Source organism: Lathyrus oleraceus, chromosome 3 (genome assembly GCF_024323335.1).
Source record: "Lathyrus oleraceus cultivar Zhongwan6 chromosome 3, CAAS_Psat_ZW6_1.0, whole genome shotgun sequence".
Classification (NCBI taxonomy): Eukaryota; Viridiplantae; Streptophyta; class Magnoliopsida; order Fabales; family Fabaceae; genus Lathyrus; species Lathyrus oleraceus.
In genome coordinates this window covers 165215427-165240349 of record NC_066581.1, presented here as the reverse complement: position 1 = coordinate 165240349, position 24923 = coordinate 165215427, and the positions used below count along the sequence as shown (strand labels likewise).

The following is a 24923-nucleotide window of genomic DNA, read 5'->3' as shown; positions in this document are numbered from 1 at the left end:
AAACGGATCCCCACTGATAAATATCACGGACAGAACTCCGGCGTCTCAAAAAATAAATCCATAAATCCGACTTATAAATAGCACTTTGATCAATAACAGAACCATTAGTCGCCATCAAAGTCACCAACAGAACATGCATCTGTAAGAATCAACTCTCCCCTCATAGGTGAATTCTAATCAGGTCATCCTAAGGCGGATAATGGTCTCGACAATCGGACAAGATACTCAACGGGTTTGCCCTTTCGGGTGTGCCGCTGCAGCTCTCATAAGATCGTCTAAACCAAAGATCCGGGAAAGAACGGTCACCGAAGTCAACAGCTCATATGAGATAACCCAACCAAAGTGAAATACTCCACCCGGAAGGACTCTCTCAAAAGAACCTCGTCCAGCTTGTGGTATGTCACGTTGCAACAACATGTTGATCCAACATGCGAGGAAACGTGAGACCACACTAATCCTAGGTGTATACTCGGGCCTGGGTTTTAGCCCCACTCAGAACACCCACCCCAAATCAGAGGAACCAACCTGTACAGAATCCAGCATAATGATAATATGATGCATATAAACATATATGCAAATATATACACGGTATAATAATCATAAATGCAATAAATAAAGCAGCCAAAGCAACCAAAACTATCCTAGAGAGCGCTAGGATTGACTCGCTTAGGGAAGATGGACCAGCAAGAGGTCAACTTCTTATGTCCCTAGCAGAGTCGCCAGTTGTCGCATCCGCGAAAAACAACCGACGGGAAAAAGCAAACAAGCAGAGCCGCCACCGTGCGTTATTTATCCCAAAGGAGGGAAAGGAAACACTCGAAGTAAACCTGGAAAGGAAATGGTCTTATGACCGGAGATTGCAAGGATCGGGAGTCGGCTACGCAAGGGGAAGGTTTTAGCACCCCCTCACGTCCGTCGTACTCGACAGGATCCACGCTCAAAAAAGGAATAGAATAAGGTTGCTGATAGAAACTGCTCAAAGAATGCACACGCTGAAATAAACAGGCGGAAGAGGAGGAAGGTAACTCGGCAGAATGTCGCATCCTGGTCCTACGTAGTTTGTCAGAAACAAACATCAGAGTCAACGTAGTTCGGGGAAATGGGAAACGGGCTCGCTAGGATATCGCATCCTATGCCTACGTATCTCATCTGGAATGAGAATCAAAGCTACCGTAGTTCGGCTAACGCACGCCGAAATAAAACACACGCACAGACGCTGAGACGTCAAAACAAACACACAAATGGAAACAGACTGCCAAAGGCTGGTCTTACGTCCAACTCCAAACAAAAAACACAAACGAGGAAACCGAATGCCAATCACTGGACTTACATCAGACTCCAAGCACACAACAAACAAACAGGAAACCGACTGCCAATCGCTGGACTTATGTCAGACTCCGCACAAACAAACACACACAGGAAACCGACTACCAATCGCTGGACTTACGTCAGACTCCTCACACACACCCAAGAGGTTACCAAACAGACAAGCTAATAGGGAGTCTGGAACTCGAGTCTAAAACCTGTCAAGCAAACACACAAAAAAAAGGAAAAGGGTGCCCAGAGAGATCTCGCACGATCTCCTGCCTACGTACCTCATTTGGTATGAGGATCAGGGCAACGTAGTTCCCCTTAACAGGGGAGAAACTTTCTCCTAACCAGAGACCGGGAAATAACAAACTAATAGGGAGACTGACTCGAGCCTAAAAGTTGTCATGCAATCCGCAATAGTCCTAGGTTGAGGTATCTGAACATAACCTAACTCGCACAGGAAGCAAGTTGAAACAGCAAATAAACAGCAAATAAGCAATCACAAGAGAGCAAGCACACACACTATATGCAAACAAGTGGCTCATACAAGGTTGGGCTTTAGTCAAGGTGTCAAATCAACCACGACAAACAAACCGGTTCTGTTATGGGTGTTTTGAGCTCTTAACCCTAACATTGAGAGTTAGGGTGAAGCAGATGAAAAGCTAATGAGGGTAAGACCTCATAGCTCTTATCCCTGGCCTGGGAGAGCTTGAATCAATGAAGGTGTGGGAGTCCAGAATGTGGGACTCTATTCCACATGATTGACACAACAAGATTTTGGGTTTTTATTCAAAGTGCATCAACACATGGTGTGAGCAAGATGAAAGACACAACTGAATAGCAGGGGATGGATTGCATATCCCTTTTATCTGCCAATGTCTCTTCACTTAGGAGGTCTTTACATGTACAAGGCACAAAGATAAACAAGCACAAATATTGCCTCTTAAGGAGGGCTTCAGACAGGTGCCTGCCAAAATAACATGACAGGTCTTTCAGACTACATGGAGATCAAGGAAGTTACATAAGTGGTATGCCAACCACAAGCAAAGCAAATCAACTTAAATAATGAGTTAAAGCGGCTAAAGTACCTGTGTAAACAACCAAACAATCAGTATAGTATTCAGACAAAACAATCAGAAAGTCCAACAGTGAAACAACCAATCATCAGACAACATCAAAGCAAGGCATGAGATGCAAGCAAACTAAGTTAATTCATCATCCGCAAGACCTACAAAACAGCAAGGTTAGTCAACCAAAATAACTTGTATCTCAAGTGATGAGATCATATCAACCAATGTGGCTAATTGCTTGAAACCTGAAACACAAAGTCCAAAGGATGAGAACAAACCACTAGCTCAAAGGCTAGGGTCAAAGGAGGGGCAAAAAGTCAAAACAGAACTTGATATTCAACATGAAGCAACTACATTCACTCAAGAACATGTCCTAAAAAGGACCAAATCAAAATCATTAAGCAAAGTCATGTAGTGAGCAAGAGAAGGCAAAGACAATTTCAAAGCATTCAAATGATCATCAAGAATCAAAATTCCATATCAAAACAGAAATGAATCAAATAATTCTGGAAATTTTCATGAGCATACAACATGTCCAATACAATCATCATGCCAAAAATCATAAACAGAAGAGCTCATTTGATATGGATATGAAAATACACAAGCTAGACATCCAATTGTGTGACACAAATTGTCACACCCAAAGTACATGTGTCCCAAATAGTGAAGACAATAGCAAAAAATGCCAAATAAAATCACACAAATCCATCAACATGTTAAGAATCATAATGCAAATTTTCATGGCATTTGGATCAATATCAAGCATTTCATGATAGAAAGAATGAGGCAATGTCACATATGCACACATGTTCACATAATCAACCACACTTCAAATTCCAGAAATGATAAAATTCTAAAATCAACACCATAAAATTCTAGAAATCTCAAGGATCAAGTAGAAAAAAACCTGGAATTAATTGGATGATTTTTCAATTAATTATGAATTTTTGAAGTTGGATAAAAAAATGAAATAAAATGAAGCATATACATGAAAATGGAGGGAAATGGTGACATGTTGGATTAATTTGAAAAAATGGTTGAGCGGAGAATCGAAGCATGTGCGTCCAAAACGCGGTCGCTTCATTAATCCTGCTGGCACGCTTAGTCATCAGTCCAAGGCGTATGTGGCTCGGTCAAAGGCACGGAGACCTATCATTCCGCCACGGGATGCACGCGTGGTCGTGACTATACTAAACCCTAACATTGAAACAGAGGGCGGCGCGTACTGCACATGCACGGCGGAAACAACCGTCTCCTTCGTGGAGACGGTTGATGAACAGTACGCTTCATGATTTTTTTCCAGAATTCGAAAGCAATTACACCATTGGAACCGTTATCATGCAAGGAACACGAATCCACTAATAATTCACAGTAATTCATCACATACGAAGCAAATCGAGCAAAAACATTTTGTGCATCTAAACTTTAAATTCAAATATCTCAGCCATTTCTTAACCAAATCACACGAATTTCATATCAGATTGATCAGCAAAAATATATCTATAACTTCATGGCGAAAGATTTGAGAATTGAAAGCTTCGAAAAACCTACCTCTTGAAGAGCAGGTTCTGAATTCAGTAGATTCAAGGCCAGGCAAGCATGCAAATCCACTCCTGATCACTTGGGATGAAGCTTGATGAAGAAATTGGAGCTTGTAGTGGCTTAGATCTTGCTCAAATCTCAACTGCCATTGCTATGTTCTTGAGCTTCACATGCACGATTCTTCACCAATCCTTCCAATCCAGCACTTGATTTTCACTTAATGATGATCCATGAACACAATTATGCAGTCAAATTAAGGTGTTATGTGAAAGAATTTAAAATTTGGTTTGAGAGAATTTTTTGGAGGGAAAAAGATTTAGATCTAGAAATGGTGATTCTCACAAATTCTGTTATGATTATGTATATATACCCTGTGCTAATTACATTCTAATCAAAATTAATCATGTTTAGTTGAAATTAAGTGAAAATAAGGTGTTTTGCCAAAAATGACATTTTGCATGGTGCATGGAGCAAATGGACGTGAACAGTAACCAATGCATGATCAATTTCACTTAAAATCTTCCAATTAACACAATGGCAATGGTGATTTGTTCCCATGATGCACCAATTTCAAATTTAGCATTTTCCCTCCAAAATAAACATGAATATGCATATGATCATGTGATGAATTTTCATGCAATGTGATGAATGCTTTGGAAAGTTCATGTCATGAGAAGAATTTGGCAAAAAGAACCACTCAATTTGGAGTTATGAGTCAAAAGTTATGGCCTTTTGAAGTTTCAAGCACACTTGGCAATGATTTGATCATATCTCCTCAACCATTCATCATAAATTCATGATCTTGGACTTTTTGGAAATGGGAGAGAGAGATATTCAACTTTCATGTTGGAAAAAATTTCATTTGAAGCTTATTTGATGATGTAAGATCAAGTTGAATTTGAACCAAAAACTTTCCATTTTTGGAAACTTTCAATTATAGGTCACTTTCCATTTTTGGAAACTTTTGATCTGACCTCAAATTCTTCAAGATATGCATTTGACATGATGAATAAGCCTATTTTGAGCATGAATTAAGTATTTAAACTCATTTCTCCACCTCACAACCCTCAGTTGACTTTCTGTTGACTTTCTAGGTCCTCAAATGACCTAGAAGTGCTCTGATCAGCTTGAGCCTCAACCACTTGAGGAATTGGCTCCCAAATGAAACCCTAACTCTTGTAAGCCCAAGATAATGACCATATGATCTCCATCCAAGAAATAAACCGCATCTTCTTGAGAAACCCTGACTGGTAGAATGCAACTGATTAGGGTTGACCAGAGGTTAAAACCCTAATCCCAAGGGATCTGAGCATGAACAATGAATCCATGGAGGATGACATAACCATGATGATGATGATGTACCCTTGCAAACAAGATAGTGCTTAACCTCCTTGAAGGACCAAGAAACCCTAATTGAAGCACAAACCCTCCGATGGCTAGTGACCAATTCATGAGACCCTCAAACTTGAATCTCTTAACCTCTCATTCTTCTGAGAAAGACTTAGGAGGATAACTTGCTTATTTTCACATGATATGCAATATGCAAATGCCTAATGTCCTAATATATGGAATGCAATATGCTAAGCTAGTCCCAAGAGGAGGAGGGCAAATTTTGAGGTGTTACAAATGGTTCGCTGAGACTTGGAGTTGGAAATAGTAAACAAGGATATGTTAACTTTGTATGACAAGTTATTTTGTAATCGGTTGGCAGAAGTGAGAGAATCTTTGATGATATAAACCTTTGGTTCACATCCACCAGAAAAATGGTTGACTCTACGAGATATGGGTTACTTGATAGAAAATCTCTATAATGTTGTACTTGTCTGTTTAGGAAATTCGTGCATGACTTTCTTTCCTATGACAAGTTCACATTCACCAAGTGTATCCATTTATTGCATTGGTTTTGTTAACCAAAATCATTGGGTTCAGGTACGTATTTTATTTTATATGACTTACTGTTTTAATTATTTTACTTATTTCACTTTATTAAATATATGTTTTAATTATTGTTATCAGGTAAGCATGAAAGAGGGGTTTCCGTTGCCACCTGTCACATTAGATTGGAAGAAGTTTCATTGTCCAGCAGTAACATCTTGGATGTTAGGATTTGCAAGACGTCTACAACATTGGCAATTACTTACGCCTATATTAGCATGAATATGTAATCAAAACATGAATATTATATTATGTCTATTTTATTACATTCAGTTCTAAAAGTTAATACATAAATCAATGTGAACAAGAAATATGCAAAGCTTCAAATAAATTAGCAAATTGCAGATCTTCCTCTTCGGCATTAACTTGTCTCAGATAATGGTGAATCAATGTAGATATACGAGCCCAATTAGGATCAGATGGTCCTGCATCATAAACAGGAACTGTCACCTCTCTTGGTCCATCACGATGGGGTGGGACCAAATGTGGATGCGAAATACAATAATACCACTCCAGGTATCCATCTTTTATATCAGATGGAGTGGTGGCCAATGTTGTTGGATGAATCACAACAAGAACGCTCTGACGGTAATCAATCCAATCAACATCAATATCATTAGCCATCATACAATCAAGAGGTGGGGATGAAACATACTACTTATACCCGAATTGACGTAAACATCTGTCAGGCAAGTATAGAACAAATGTGTCACCCCACTTCAAACACCCCATGTACAAACATAACTCATCAAACTGACTCCATCCTCTATGATCCTCAAATGGACGCCATATGACGTTGGCAGGTGTCAGCTCGTCCAAAATAGGTCGCAAATCATCCACCTTCAGGACTCCTTGCCTATAGGATCATCTCATCGCTCGAGGAAGACCACAATTATCAGCTAGTTTTCAATTCTCTCCTCTTTTTCTAACAGTTGGAAAGTACTCGTGAATCCAACGCTATTACAATATAAAAACATAATAAACAAAATAAATTAAATTAACATACTTTATAAAATGAATCCAACACTTAATAAACAAAATAAAATTATATACCTGTAGGAGAGTAGGATATCCACCGAGCTGCTTGCAACTTAACATGGACGCATCTCTAAGATATCTGTATAAGGTAACCAATGCAGCTGCTCCCCAACTATATCCCGGACATCTATCTAAGTCCGTAAACAGTAAGAGATATCGTGCCTCGACAAGTGTAAAGGTCTTGTCGAAAAAAATTATGGAACCCACCAACATTAACAAATATGCTCTAGTCGCATATGCCCATCTAGAAGCGGCTCTATGTTGTACGAATAAATCATATAACCACTCCAATTTATAATAAGAACCCCCGCAGCTACGAACATGTGCTTGTGCCTCACTATGTGACACTCATAAGTAGTCAACAGCAAGTTGAACATCAACCTCTTCAGTGACATCTTGAGGACTCCAGAACACACCCCTGATGGGCAAGTGAAGCAGACAAGAGACGTCATCCAAAGTAATGCTCATCTCACCAAACGGCATGTGAAATGAAGATGTCTCTAGATGCCATCTTTCCATAAATGCGAATACCATATTTGTTTCTATCTTGTTCAAACTAGTTCTCTAAAGTGAAGATAACCCAGACCTAGAAACCCAACTCTCCACCTGTTGTGGAAGAGCTAGTGGAACCCTCGATGTCAGCTTAAGTCCGTGTCCAACAACATTCAATTCTTTCTTCGGACCTCTTTCCTGAAAACAATTAAAACACATATTATAAAACACAATATAAAATATTCAAATATTATTCAATTTCAAATATACATCATTTATTTACCTCAGCAAACCATAAATGGCGAGCAACATGATGCTCGTACTTTACCAAAAGAGACGTATCGTACGATCCTCTTGGATAGTACCCCGACTTTGTTGCAGATGTAGATGCGCTCCGTCCTAAACTACGGTCTGGAATCCTACCGTCGACACCTCGTCTTCAAACCACTATAAAAAAATTATACAAATTAAAAATAAAATAAAAACGCACAGGAACACTTCTAAAAAGAGTTTCGTCGTGATGAAAATTGAGTTTGACTTCCGGAACACTTTCCATAAGACTTCCGGTTAAATGAATGAAAACCGGAAGTCTTTTACAAAGAGTTCCGGTAAACACTCTTCCAAACCGGAAGTCTTTCTTAAAGAGTTCCGGTAAACACTCTTCCAAACCGGAAGTCTTTCTTAAACCGGAAGTTTTTTTAGATTGTTTTATTTTATTATTTATAATATAGTTTAATTTTTTTAAAAGTAAATTTTTATATTAAAAAATTGATTTTACTAAATGGATGGTGGCGGGGCGGGGATACCCGAACCCAACCCGAACCCGTTTGGGACGGGTTTGGGTTTTAATTCTCCATCCCCGTTTGGGTTTGGGGCGGGGAACGGGGATTGTTTTGGGATTCGGGTTTGGGTTTGGGGGAGGTAAAAACCGTCCCCGACCCGCCCCGTTGCCATGCCTAATCATCACTTTCATTCTTCTAATGTCATGGTATTTTAATTAATTGTTTTGATGTTGAAATGTGTGCGTGTTTGTTCAATTTAGTTTTGAATTTGTCTAATCCTTTTTGTTACTTTTAATTTATTTATTTATTCTTTTTATTATGTGCAATTTTGATGGAAGTGAATACTACTCGAGAGATAAAGTTATCTGAATTTTTTTTTTAAATATCCAAAAATTTTAAAAAAAATTCAAAAATACACAACTTTTCAAAATAATTACACAAATGGCCATTTTTGGCCAAAATTTACACCTAGGCGCCACCCTAGTTGGCGCCTACCCTTAATGGGTAGGGCAAGTCGCCACTAGGAGTGGCGCCTACACCCATTCCATTTTTTTTTATTTTTTTTTTATATGTTTTTTTTTTTTTAATTTTTTTTAATTTATAAATTTATATTTTTTATAATTATATTAATTTATATTAACACATATATATAAATAAATTATTTACAAGATATATATATATATATTATATATATATATATATTATATTAATTTATATATATATATATATATATATATATATATATTATATATATATATATATATATATATATGTATATATATATATATATTATTTAATTTATAAGTAATTAATATTATTTGTAAATTTTTGGAAAAAAATTAATTTATATATGTGTAAATAATATTTATACACATGTAAATTATATATATATATATATATATATATATATATATATATCTATATATATATATATATATATATATATATATATATATATATTATATATCTATATATATATATATATATATATATATATATATATATATATATATATATATATTATATATATATATATATATATATATATATATATATATAAAGATATGATAAACAATATCTTTAAAGATAAAGATAAAGATATAAAGATAATAAACAGAAAATATTTTTATTTAAATAATAGACAAGACAAATATTACAAAGATATGATTAATCACATATGATGCGGTCCCTGGTACGATCCGCACGGGGGAGGTCTAATTACTCGCCTAGACGGTTCACGTGGTGGTGGTGCTTCCCTATTACCACCCCTTGCCCTAACGCGTCCCCTTGCCGTTTGTCGTTGTGGTTGAGTCGAAGTCCCTTCAGTGCTGTAGGAAAGACGGGTCCCCTCTGCGCCCTCAAAGCTTTGTCTCGGTGGGACAAACTGACTACTGCTGGGTGCGCCCTCGAATTGTGGTCTTTGGTAGTTTAGGGTTGAATCGGGTTGGCCAAAGTACAATGTTTGTTGTGGTGTGTAGTAGTCCTGTTGGTAGTCCTCTTGTATACCCGTGTCGGGGCTAGGTGGAGGACTGGAAGAGCTCGGGACATTGTCGTGATGGAAGTGTTGGGATTGGTGGAAGTGGGGGGATTGATATTGTGGTAGGTGTTGGGACTGTTGATGGTGGTGGGAATGTTGAGTTTGTTGTTGCTAGTCTTCATGGTATTGGGGTTGAGTTTGTGGTATGTATTGTTGATTTAGTTGGGGGGTGGACATGTGTTGTGGTGGTTGTTGTTGGTAATATGGTGGTGGTGGTTGTTGTTGGTAATAAGGTGGTGGTGGTTGTTGTTGGTAAAATGGTGGTGGTGGTTGTTGTTGGTAATAAGGTGGTGGTTGTTGTTGTTGGGAATACTGTGGTGGTTGTTGTTGTTGGAAATATGGCTGTTGCATCCGGGGATCGTCCAAATAGAACGGGTCAGACACAATCATTTCTGGATTTGTATTTGCTCTATACCAATCCACATATTCCCTTGTCGGCTTCATTTCGTTGGGCGCCACCGGAATTTGTAGAACATAGTGGGCACGGTCTTTCCACATTTTACGAAACTCCTTAGCAAATTCCTTCCAATTTTGGGCATACCACTGGTGGCTGACTTTTTTTAGATGCCAAGGTTCCATAGACATTGGGGGGCCTGGGATTTCTTGATGCATTCCGAATTGAAGCTTGACACGGTCACTTTGGTGCATCTCCACAGTGGTGAACCGCATTATGGCCGTTTTTGCTGTCCAAACAGCTGCATCTTCGGGGTTGGGTTGATGTTCCAATCCCAAATATGGCCTCCAAATAAACTGCAAAGAAAAAAGTAAATATGTTATTTATCGAGAATGCATGATATTAATAAATCAGTTAGAAGCTGAGTGATTTAGTGGTAATACATCTTGTGCTCGGAGACGATCCAAGAGTTGACGATAAAATATAATTTTATTTTTGGGGTAAGACTGTAATCCAGTCCGGTTGTAATGAACCTAAACAAAAAAGATAAATAATATTATTTACAAATATTTATAGAATAAATATACAAAATGAAATAACATCATAAATTTACCTAGTTGCGTAGGGGAAGGAGTAGACATTAGGATTTTCTGGGGCTAGCCTCGGCAATCTCCACCACCCCCATGTTTGGAGCAAAAAAGCACATCCAGAAAATGTACAGTGCTCATTTTGTGCATTTTTACACAAAGAGCTATATAGGAATGCTAATACTACAGAACCCCAACTATATGTGCTTATTCTATCAATGTCCCCGAGCAAACTCAGGTACATAAAGTTTATGCTATTTCCCGTCCCTTCGGGAAATAGCAAGTTCCCAAACAATAGCATAATGTAAACCCGGGTTTTTATGACTTTTTCTTGTTCGGAGGATTCCTCAGTCAAAGTTATGGAGTCGTGGTACAATTGTAGGCTAGATAATTTAATACCCTGACCCCTTGCTTTGGCAGACCCCTCACCCTCGACCGGATCTACCCCCAACATTTGAACACATATTTGGTTAGGCTGTTGAACATTCACCAGTTGGTAGGTGAAAAGTGTGTGTCTCAGGTCTCCAACGTTCACACAGAGCCAAAATGAATTTGACATCAATTGTGGCATTTACGACATGCATAACATGACCGAAACCCGCACGCTCTATGTAAGGTACGCACCATGGGTCTGGATAAGGCATTGGGTGTGAACGTTGACGAAATTTCTTGGGATCCTTTAAAAACAAACAATATAAACAATCATTAGATTGGACTTTTAAAAAACTAATTACAAACATACGAAAGAGGCAATGTTCAAGAAAAACTTACGAATGAGGCAATGTTTGCCCTAGTGCCTCTGTGTTCTTGGCCCATGGTAAGAAGAGACATGACTGCAATGTAGAACGAAGCTTGGTGGATGAGAAGTTTCGCCGGAGTTCTCTGAATAAAAGTGTTAGTGGTTGATGAAAACTTGCAAGAATGACCCTCTATTTATACTCGTTTTCAAGTAGACTGAATATGCAAAAATGTGACAAGTGTAAGGCATGCGTGGTAGTGTTGGCATGCATTGGTGCAGACTAGGTGGGAGTTGTCTTGTCTTGGGGAAGACTTGGTGGAATCTGATGATGCAAAAATGTGACAAGTGTAAGGCATGCGTGGGAATCTTGCAGAATAGGTGCAGGCTAGGTGGTAGTGTTGGCATGCATTGGTGCAAACTAGGTGGGAGTTGTCTTGTCTTGGGGAAGACTTGGTGGAATCTGATGATGCAAAAATGTGACAAGTGTAAGGCATGCGTGGGAATCTTGCAGAATAGGTGCAGACTAGGTGGTAGTGTTGGCATGCATTGGTGCAGACTAGGTGGGAGTTGTCTTGTCTTGGGGAAGACTTGGTGGAATCTGATGATGCAAAAATGTGACAAGTGTAAGGCATGCGTGGGAATCTTGCAGAATAGGTGCAGACTAGGTGGTAGTGTTGGCATGCATTGGTGCAGACTAGGTGGGAGTTGTCTTGTCTTGGGGAAGACTTGGTGGAATCTGATGATGCAATAAAGAACTGGCACTTGAAAAACTGTGTTGACTACGATGTTATCAAATCAAATTCGGAAAGATACGTTATTGTATGCAAAAATCCAGAGTGTGGGTATAGGTTGATGGCATCGTACAAGAAGAAACATAATGCGTGGGTGATAGGGTCCATTTCTCAAGCTCACATTTGCGTCAACACCAACATGGCACAGGATCATCGCAAACTTAGCCATGATATGATCTGCCATTCCATATTACCTCTAGTTGAGGCTGACCCGTCACTGAAGGTCAAAACAATTATCTCCCATTGCGTGGTTGTTTTCAAATATACACCGTCATACAGAAAGGCTTGGTTAGCGAAAACCAAGGCAATTGAACTGGTATACGGTAACTGGGAGGAGTCATACAAACAACTACCACGCTACCTGGCTGCACTACGATTGTATTCACCTGGGACGGTTTCTATAATGGAGACCTTGCCGGCACAATCCCCTGATGGAACTCGTCTAGAAGGTAATGGAATATTCCATAGACTTTTCTGGGCATTCCGTCCCTGCATCATCGGTTTTACATTCTGCAAACCACTTGTTCAAGTCGATGGAACTTGGCTGTATGGGAAATACAAAGGATCGTTACTGATGGCGGTCGCACAAGATGGAAATTCTAATATTTTCCCAATAGCCTTTGCATTGGTAGAAGGAGAAACGGTTGCTGCTTGGAGTTTCTTCCTTAAGAATCTCCGAACGCACGTGACTCCACAAGCTGGCATCTGTGTTATTTCTCACAGGCACGCTTCTATAGACAGTGCATACAATAATCCAGCAAATGGTTGGCATGACCCCCCGTCTACCCATGTCTACTGCATTAGGCATATTGCTCAAAATTTTATGCGGGAGTTCAAGGATAACTTCTTGAAGCAACATTTAATAAACGCGGGGTATGCATTAAACCAACCTGGATTCCAATACTACCGTCGGGAAATAGTGTTGGCAAATTCTAATGCAGCGAGGTGGATCGATAATATCGACAGAGCGAAGTGGACTAGATCATACGACGTTGGGGTGAGGTGGGGCCACATGACAACAAATCTGGTGGAATCAATGAATGGCGTCTTTAAGGGCATACGTAACCTCCCGGTAACCGCATTGGTGAGTGCGACCTATTTTCGGATGGCAACGTTGTTCGTAACAAGAGGCAGGCGCTGGCATGAAGTGTTGCAGACGAGTCAGGTATATAGTGATGCCTGCATGAAGTTTATGAGGCAGGAATCTGCCAAAGCCAGCAGCCATCGGGTTACGGAATTTGACCGCCATGGCCACACTTTTAGTGTCAAGGAAACAATTGACCACAACCAAGGGCTGCCCAGACAAGAGTATAGGGTCCTAATACCAGACCGTTGGTGCGACTATGGTCAATTTCAGGCCTATCGTATGCCTTGTTCCCATGTCATTGCAGTGTGTTCACACAGCCACTTCGATGCATTATCGCTAGTGTCTCCCCTCTACAAAGTTGCAACATTGCTCAATGTATACGACAATCCCTTTCCAGTGGTAGCATTGGAGGCGTATTGGCCAGAGTATGACGGGGAAATTGTTTGGCACAACGAATCAATGCGGCGGAATAAAAGTGGTCGCCCAAATAGCAGGCGCATTAGAACTGAAATGGACGTCGCAGAGAAAATGCAGAGGAAGTGTAGCATATGTAGACAACTAGGGCATAATAAGAACAAATGTCCATATCGTGGATCTAGTTCCACAACTTAGTTTTCATATTCATAAATCTGTGTACCAATGCTATTTATCATTAAAGTTTACTTTTTATTCCAAATAGAAGATGACACTTGAACAACAAACACAAACATCTAACATTACAACACCAATTACTAAAACAAAAACAAATACTGGAACAAAAACAAGTACTAAAACAAGAACAAGTACTAGAACAATAACAAATACAACAACAACATGACAAACAACCATTAAAATCTAAGAAATTACAACAGTTAACACTATGTCGTCTGATCCATGCATCATTTGGATGCAATCAATGTCGCTTTCAACTTCAACCCACCAACGTATCGTTTCTCCAGTTTCAAATGAGAACCTTGTTCTAAGCCTCTGAATCCTTCTGATGACTTCACCAGGTTGGTAATCTCCCTCTAACCAAGACATCAAGGACCTTTTTAGTTGGTCCAACGAACGAATGTTCCAAAATTTCATCTCCATTGGGGGTTTCAAAGGCGAGAAAATAACATGCCCATCCCTTTTTAAGATTACTTGTTCAGGATCCGGGCGCCTTGATGATGTTCGCTGCCATGAAGACGGTCTTAGGGATGCCATGAACTCAACTTGATACAGAAAGTGATAGGAAACAGTGGTGAAGAAAATGCAAGGAAATAACACTTTATTTATAGGAAAAGATCTGGGTTGTACACCAATCTACTTAACCCTAATTAGTGTCGCACTTGATAAATTAACCTTAACATGATTAACCCTAATTTTCCCAAAATTTATAAATAATATTAATTACTTATAAATTTAATTAATATATATATATATATATATATATATATATATATATATATATTAATCTTGTAAATAATTTTATTTATATATATGTATTAATATAAATTTATATCATTTATAATAAATCTAAATTAATAAATTAAAAAAAAAAAATTAACAAAAAAAAAAAAAAAAAAAAAAAAAATTAGAGTGTAGGCGCCACTCCTAGTGGCGACTTGCCCTACCCTTTAAGGGTAGGCGCCAACTAGGGTGGCGCCTATGTACAAAATTAGGGCAAAAATTGCCCAATTTTGTAATTTTTTTTAAAAAATGTTTATTTTTGAAATTTTTTAAAAAAATCTGGATATTAAAAAAAAAAACTCAAGTTGTCTTTGTAGAGAAACTGCCTTAATAATCCTTTTTAAATTTGCTTTTGTGTCTTTTCAATTTTATGGTAACAAAGGTATTATTATTGATTTGTCATAAAGAGGAGAGAGGTTGAAGAAATGAGAGAAAAAAATAAACTATGATCAAATGTTGAAACATAGGGTGAAGTTAAAAATGAATTTAAATTTATTTGGATTTAAAGTGAAATGGAAACTCTTATATAAGGAGGAAGTGAGGGAGCACCTAGATCCAAAACAATAATGGAAAATTGGAGAAAAAATGGGGAAATTAAAATTAGGGTTTGGAAATGATTAATAAAAAAATTAAGAAAAAAATAAAGGAAGAAAGATGAATTTTGTTTTGTGTGTTGGGTTAATGTATAATTAACGAATGAATGTGATATGTATCCTTAAATGAAAAAATTACCCTTTAACTTCCTCTTTGGGTTTATAAATTTATCATTACAGAGAAAACTGTTTTATGACAAAATTACCCTTTATGACAAAATTATCCTTTATGACAAAATTACCTTTTAACTTCCTCTTTGTCTTTATAAACGTATCATTACAGAGAAAACTGCTTTTATATTTTATTTTTCTACTGATCACCACATAATAAAACCAACCTTCATGTACATTTGAGATTAATTAACTGCTACATAATTTCTTGGTTTCATTCTCTCAACCGACCATCATTCTCTCGACAGTTACAATTTTATTTACTCAATCGCTCATCATCCTTTTGGAAGTCATGATTTCATTCTCTCAACTACTCATCATCCTCTCGGCGGCTCTCAATGCTTTGAAATCAAAATTTATTCTATCTTCATCCCACAAAAGAAAAATTTAAACTTTAAGAGCTTTCATATGAAGGTTCCTCCTTATCCATATTCAATTATAAAGAGAGAGAGAGAGAGAGAGAGAGAGAGAGCTATAATGATGAAGAGAATAAGGAACCAGTAACACATGATTAGAGAGAGAGAGAGAGAAAGCTATAATGATGAAGAGAATAAGGAACCAGTAACACACGATTAGGCAGAGAGAGAGGGGGGGGGGGGAGATAAATCATATCACAAAGTTTTTTACAAAGACAATTTATATTAAAATCAAAATTAAATAAAAAATACACGTTTATATTTTGACACGTGTGAATATTAAAAAAAGAAGACAAATGGGCACGGGATGCCCGTTTGGACGCTAGGGCTTTCTGGGAATATATATGTCTGGGATGTTGTGTGACATTTCAGGGTTTGCCATTATACCCACCTGATTTTATCTCTTTCGTCAAGTATTTGTAGTTTTTTAAATCTCAAGAGTGCATTGATAAAGGGGTGTACGAAGAACTTATTCGAATCTTTATAAGGTAAAAAAAACTATATTACACTACTTACTATTAATTTTACTAACTTTTTTTCTTTAAAAAAATCTAATTTGAGAGTCTTACATTTTTTTCTTTACTACGGAAAACATTTCGAATAAAGATTTCATGTTCGACATTCCTTTTAAAGAACATCATTGATTACACAGTATCAATAGTATTTTGCATGCTTCAATATAATTTTGAATATCTTTCTTTACCATTTTCAAAGTGTAATAATATTATTTTTAATGTGACATACAATAGAAACCTCATAAAAATAAAAACAAACATTTATGATTCTCTGTTGTGCGCATTAAAAAAAGCAGACAGACGGGCACGGGAGTGCCCGTCTGAACGCTAGTAACAAATAATCTATACCTATATATAAAGGGAATACATGATTTTGGAGTGGCCTAATTTTGATCCAAAAATACCCTTTAGTTTCTTTTTAAATAAATAACACATTAAAAAAAATTGTGTACTTGATAACTTTCAACAGTTACAAAATTAAGTGGTTAGTAACTTCCATATCTTTCAATTTAAAATAATTCTCACTTTCTTTTACTTACAAATTTATTATTTCTTTTTCTCTCTCCCTTTTAGTTAAATTTTAAATATTTTTCTTTTACTACAATTTTTTTTATATCACTTGATAACGAAGATGTTATATTAAAAATATAAAATCAACAACTTTGACAAGGTAAATTCTCTTTCTTTTGGTTTATATTGCTTCATATAAACATCAACGAAAATTATAAACCTTTAATTTTTAGACTGACATATTTTTATTTCAATCATACACTTTATAAATATTGTAATTACATTTGAAAAAATTATCTATTCTATAACAATATATAATGAGGATTGCAAATTTTAGTCTGGCCTATTTTATTTCCTATTTTATCCTTCAAATATTATAATTATTTCAAAAATGTTTCATTGTAACTGCATTGCCACGATATAACACGGTTTTTAGACAGATATATCTCGAACATGCTATAAAGATGGAAATTGGTTACCATCCATAAAACTGCATTAGAATGTTATAATTAAAGGAAGCGAGTAAAGGGATGCATCTTTTGTGCCTTTGAAAATACTAATGCAAAAGATAAAGAGAATCTTTTCACAATATGCCCAGTAAACAATTTTTTCACATTCTAATCACCTTTTCACTCGCCGTCATTCAATACTTTCCGGTTTAATGTAAATAATGATGCATATAATTTTGTTCATTCTTATTTCACTTTTCCAATTTTATGATAAGTTTGATCATTTTTTTTCTTAGTTTTAATTTTAAGAAGAACATGTTGGAGAAGAGTTAAACTGTTTGTATTTTTCATCACTTTTTAATATTATACCAATTTATCTATTATATTATTTAAGTTTTCTACCACGTATGCTTCAATTCTTTTTATTAATTACTAGCGTTCAGACGGGCACTCCCGTGCCCGTCTGCCCACTTTTTTTAATGCGCACAGCAAAGAAAAATAAATATTTGTTTTTCTTTTTATGAGGTTTCTACTGTAGGTCGCATTAAAAATAATATTATTACATTTTGAAAATGGTAAATAAAGATATTCAAAATTATATCGGAGCATGCAAAGTAATATTGATACTGTGTAATCATTGACGTTCTTTAAGAGGAATGCCGAACATGAAATCTCTATTCGAAGTATTTTCTTTTTCCCAGCAATTGTTTTCCGTAGTAAAGAAAAAATATAAGACTCTTAAATTAGACATTTTTATCGAAAAAGATAGTAAAATTAATAGTAAGTAGTGTAATCAAGTTTTTACTTACCTTATAAAGATTTGAATCAATTCTTTGTACATCCCTTTATCAATTCTTCGTCATGTATTTGTAGTTTTTTAAATCTCAAGAGCGCATTGATAAAGGGATGTACGAAGAATTGATTCGAATCTTTATAAGGTAAGGAAAAACTTGATTACACTACTTACTATTAATTTTACTATCTTTTTCGATTAAAAAATCTAATTTAAGAGTCTTACATTTTTTCTTTACTACGGAAAACAATTGCAGGAAAAAAGGAAATACTTCGAATAGAGATTTCATGTTCGGCATTCCTCTTTAAGAACGTCATTGATTACACATTATCAATATTACTTTGCATGCTCCGATATAATTTTGAATATCTTTATTTACCATTTTCAAAATGTAATAATATTATTTTTAATGCGATCTACAGTAGAAACCTCATAAAAAGAAAAACAAATATTTATTTTTCTCTGTTGTGCGCATTAAAAAAAGCGGGCAGACGGGCACGAGAGTGCCCGTCTGAACGCTAGTTAAGTTTATAATAAAAAAATGTGTAAAATAATACATGTCAAATATTTGGGCAGGGTTAACTTGGGTTTTATGGTAGTATGTTGTTTTCTAAAGTTTATATATTAATGAATAACTATATCACTTTATGATAAAATATAAGCAATTTAATTAATTATTTTTATTTAAAATGTTTAAAACATTAAATTTTTTTAATTAACTAATAATAAATAATTATATACTAAAAATAATATTTAAAAACTATATATATAAAATGACTTATATATAAAATAATATGTGTAAAATGTATTGGAAAAGTTAGTTATGGTTTTATGAGAGTACAATTTTTATTAAGTTTATACTAAACTTCTGTGTAAACAATACGTGTCAAATATTTGCGCAAGATTAATTTGGGTTTTATGGTAGTATGGTGTTTTATTTGTTCACTTTTTTTTATTATTCACATGCATCAAAATATAAATGGATATTTTATATTTAATTTTGATTTTAATATAAATTGTTTTTGTAAAAAGTTTTGTGATATGGTCTATCTCCCTCCTCTCTCTAATCATGTGTTTCTGATTCCTTTATTCTCTCTCTCCCTCTCTCTCTCTCTCCAAAATATCAACTTTGTGATGATAATAGACCCACTCACTCCCCACTTCTCCCTACTTCTACTACTGCAATGGTTCTTAAAAAAAAGAAATGAAAACCTCCAACATGCTTAAAGTAAAATTGCAAATCGGATTTCAGGATTTCAAACAACCACATGTTCATAATCGTTTTCTTTCTCCATTCATGATATCAAACCAGATTTGCAACACATGAAAGTAAACAGAGATGATAAAGAAGAGACATATATATATATATATAATTATAGACGGTTGCTTATCATTACTTCCATATGGAATTCTAAATTAATACAAATAAGAAAGGAAAATAACAATGGTTTCATTACAATTTTGTTAAGCATAAATCATGCTTATAAAACTTTAATGTATTATTTATTATACAACAGTGGGGTAACAATTTTGTAAGTAGAATGAATAAACAAACCAGTTTTAAAGTGTAATTAGGAAAAGAAAATTGTATCCAATATAAACTTATATTTTTGTGATAATGGAGAAAAGCAAAATAAACTTATCTTTATGTTTGTGCTTTTCAATTATTTTAAATTTTTTTTGTGAAGTTTTAAAAAAAACATTTTTTAAGAGCAAATATATATGATCATATCTTGCAACAATGAGGTGTTTACGGTATTAAAAAATCGGTCATTACCGTTACTAAAAGAAATTATTGTCAATTTAAAAAATATGGTAAGAGGTTATTAAAATAAACTATATTGGAAGTAAAAAAAAACTGCATATTAGAAAGTTACAATAGAAAATCAAAAGTAAGATAGAAATATAATAGAATAAAAAAAATTCAAAAAAAAAAATAGTATGTTGATTAAGAAAGAGATCAAATAAAAAAATAGAAGAGGATTTTTAACTTATGTCATCATTCAACTGTTAATGAAAGTTATAGATATTATTTTTTTTTTGTGAGAGATGGAAGTTAGTTTATCAATTGGTAACCAACAAAAGATATCAACCACTCAAGTTATTTATAAAAAAGATAAAGGGTAATTTTGGAATAAAAATAGGCCACTCCAAAAACTTGTATCCCCTTTATATATAAAAAAAATACAAAAAAAATAGTATGTTGATTAAGAAAGAGATCAAATAAAAAAATAGAAGAGGATTTTTAACTTATGTCATCATTCAACGGTTAATGAAAGTTATGGATATTATATATTTTTTTGTGAGAGATGGAAGTTAGTTTATCAATTGGTAACCAACAAAAGATATCAACCACTCAAGTTATTTATAAAAAAGATAAAGGGTGATTTTGGAATAAAAATAGGTCACTCCAAAAACTTGTATCCCCTTTATATATACCCTTTATATATATATATATATATAATATATATATATATAATATATATATATATATATATATATATATATATATATATATAATATATATATATATATATATATATATATATATATATATCTTATATATAATATATAATATATATATAATATATATATATATTATATATATATATATATATATATATTATATATATATATATATATATATATATATACTAGCGTTCAGACGGGCACTCCCGTGCCCGTCTGCCCGCTTTTTTAATGCGCACAGCAGAGAGAAATAAATATTTATTTTTCTTTTTAGGAGGTTTCTACTATAGGTCGCATTAAAAATAATATTATTACATTTTGAAAATGGTAAATCAAGATATTCAAAATTATATCGAAGCATGCAAAGTAATATTGATACTGTGTAATCAATGACGTTCTTTAAGAGGAATGCCGAACATGAAATCTCTATTCGAAGTATTTTCTTTTTCCCTGTAATTGTTTTCCATAGTAAAGAAAAATGTAAGACTCTTAAATTAGAATTTTTTTAGAGAAAAAGATAGTAAAATTAATAGTAAGTTGTGTAATATAGTTTTTGCTTACCTTATAAAGATTCGAATCAATTCTTCGTACATCCCTTTATCAATGCGCTCTTGAGATTTAAAAAACTACAAATACATGACGAAATTTCATATTATAAAAGAAATACATTCAAAACACTTGACTCGTTTGAATATAATATCGTTTATTGCAACACAAATAATACCTGGAGAATGGAGATACTTTGTTTTAGTCTAGATTTGGTAGAACAACAATTATGACTTGTTTCTGAAATACATGGATTTCTGGTAAATAAGGAAAACAATGGACTTAGTAAATATATATGGTTTTATTTGTTAAGAATGTGTGATTGGGCCTAACTCAACCCTACAAAACCGGTTGGTAGAGTGAGGACTGTCCCCACTTATAACCACATGTTCAGGCCATATATTGTCCGATGTGGGACTCTTAACACCCCCCTCACGCCCAGGACTGGACATCTGGAGCATGGAAATAAATGGTGGGTGGCCCCGATAGTGGAAACCATAGTAGGTGGCCCACCGGATCTTAAACGAGACTCTGATACCATGTTAAGAATGTGTGATTGGGCCTAACTCAACCCTACAAAACCAGTTGGTAGAGTGAGGACTGTCCCCACTTATAAACACATGTTCAGGCCATATATTGTCCGATGTGGGACTCTTAACATTATTTACATAAACCACAAATAGCAGTTAAATTCATGCATTCAAAAATAATCTAGAGTAAATATATTCTTAAATGAATTAAATAAAAACCTCTCCATCCTTTGAGATATTATTTCTCTTTTCACCATTTTCCAAAGTTGTGTTTTATCTGTTATCACTGTGGAGCTCCAACCGATGGAGTAAATTTTCAAACGTTTGACCTGTTTCAATGAGGATGATAAAAATGTTACTGAAAGAGTGATGAAAGTGCAAGAATTTTTTTTATACGTATTACGAAAAAGATAAATACACCTTATTGTCGAGTTTGCCGATGGATGAAATACTTTGTTCATCCTTCCATGTGTTCCATTTATCTTCAAAGTCTGTTATCTAAAATTTATTGCATAAGAATAGTGAGAATAACTATCACCCAAATTATATCTAACATAAAAGCATAGAATAACTTCCATGTCGAAGCAAGTTTCAACATTCTTTCGTCTCAACTCCTTACATAATTGAAAGGTTTCATCATGTTCTAGTTTGGCTGTATATTAAAGAAAAAGAAAATTATATTTAGTTATTATCTATATATGATATACCTAATACAATATAAGCTTGGTATGTCGTGTAACCAAAATGGGAATCAACGTGTGAGCAATTTTTTCAATGTACTTAATAAATACATGCGGGTGCGATAAAAGAATTTGTTTGTAGACTACATTTTTCGTGTAGTCGCCATCTTCTCCTTTAAATTTCCCTTCCCTGGTTAAAACTCTTGTTGTAGTTTGTGAAACACCCCTGGATAAAGCCACATATAACTGTCCATGACTAAAAACATGTCATGGAAGATATATTCCAACATTTGGAATGGTTTGTCCTTGTGATTTATTTATTGTAATTGCAAAACTTAGTCGCACAGGAAACTGCTTTCTACTAAGGACAAAAGGCAGTCCATCACTTGCAGATGTTTTTATTTTAATTCTAGGCAAAAAAGCACGTTTTCCTGCGTTGCTTCCTGTCAAGATTTCCACATCCAACATATTCATAAATAAACCACGACATAATAACCGGGTCCCATTACACAATCCATATCTAGGATCTAGATTTCGTAACAACATCAATGGTGCACCCTTTTTTATCTTTAGAATATGTGGTGGCAAACTACCTTGTGCAATTGAGTTTAAGAATTCTTGCTGGTATAAATTATGATTATCTCCTTCAACCTCGTCAAACGATAACAAATTATGTTCTTCTCCTTGAAACTGATCGATAATCATATCATTCAATTTCTGGACATCATCATTTGTTTGTACCATATATGGGGCATCTCAACCATGCAATTCTAAATTAGGAAAAATATGTTGGATAAGTACTTGTATGGAATGTTCACCTTCCCATGGGATTGTAATATGTAAAGGTAACCTCACCATGTCATCTGGTTTGGTAGGTTCGACACCATCACCAATGCGAATAAGAAATTCTGCAAACTCTTGATCATGCAATGATCGCATATTTTGATGCAAATGCAAAATCTTGGTATGATTCCATAAATGGTGGGGACATAAGGAGGCGGAAGAAAAAAAATGGCATGATAAAAATGGTGTTGCTGTTTATGGAGTGAGAGAAAAGAGAGTATCAGAAATTCATAAAATGGTTTATTGTGCTAAACCTATTTCACAAATTATGCTATTTAATATTTTATAAATTATGGTAATCATCATCTTATAACACTATGTTGAGTTTTAAGCATTATACAAAATATATGATAAATATCATAAATTGTTGAGACCCAGAGAGTGTCAAAATAGAATGCAAGATAAATATATCACGTTTGATACTTATAATTTAATTTAAAAAATACACCAAAATTAAAAAAAAATGTTTTATAGTTTTTGGCATGTACGATTTAAGGTGATATTTCTTTCTAAGTCTAGAAATTAAATTATATTCTCGAAAATACATGGGTGAAAAAAATTATTCCCATATTTGTTACAAAATTGCAAAAAAATCACAAAATTTCATAAAATAAAAGAACTTGCATAACTTTTATAATTCCTATTGTTTTACTCCTACGAGATTTTTTTTATGAATCCTGGAAACAAACACCCCATAAAAAAAGCGGATGGACAGACATGAGAGTTCATGTCAAAAAGGTTTATTATACAAATTATTTAAATTAAAATCAAAATTATTAAGTTAAAACATAATACTAGCTTGATTATCAGGGAGAGAGAGAGAGCAGAGGAAATACTGATATAACATGATATTTATTCATAGGTGATTTTGGTAAACAATACGAATCTGGTTTTTCCATAAAAAACAAGATGAATATAGGAGATTTTGGTAAACAATACGAAAGTGATTTTTCCATAAAAGAAAAATGAATATTTATGATTATTACCGTTCCATTCGTACTCTGTTGTTGAAGAGAAGTTTAATTGTTTCCAAGTGTATGTACTGTGCATTACATTCTCATACCAAAAACATTAAAGAACACAAATTCAAAAATTAAAGAAGAATTTAATTTTATACATTGAGTTATTTATTGATTTGTTTGAAAAAAACGGTTAAATAAAGTCATGTCACACTGCAATTTTCTCAATTCAAACAAAATTTAATGCGCAAATATTACCAATTATAAATAAAATTTAATATGTATGTGAATAAATATCATATTTTTTATCATATAAATAATTTATATTAAAATCAAACTTATAAAAAAAGATGTTGTTAATATTTTCAGGCATTAGCGTAATAAAAAGGGCGGACAAACGGGCACGGAGTGCCCATTCAAACGCTAGTAACAAATAATGGGGATAATGCATGTGAACCTTTGATTAAATTTAAATCATTGGTCCAGATTATATCGAAGAAGCACACTTAAATTAAAATGACAAAGTTACCATTTCTAGATGATTTAATTGATTTAAACCAATTAAATTAAATAAAATTCACAAATTCTAAAATGAATATGATAAAAATAAAATGAAGACATGGATATTCCTATTTAAATTTTCTGAATATTTTGGCGAAAGAATAAAAATAAAATGACTGAAAATGAATAAAATTCGGGCACGAATATGC

General features: G+C 34.4%; 1 protein-coding gene across 1 annotated transcript; it reads right to left on the bottom strand.

The window, feature by feature from the left end:
• Positions 1-22678: 22678 nt before the first annotated feature.
• Positions 22679-23155, bottom strand: LOC127130247 (uncharacterized). Its single transcript, XM_051059291.1, has one exon. The coding sequence runs from the start codon at positions 23153-23155 to the stop codon at positions 22679-22681; it is 477 nt and encodes a 158-aa protein (XP_050915248.1).
• Between the last annotated feature and the right edge of the window lie 1768 nt (positions 23156-24923).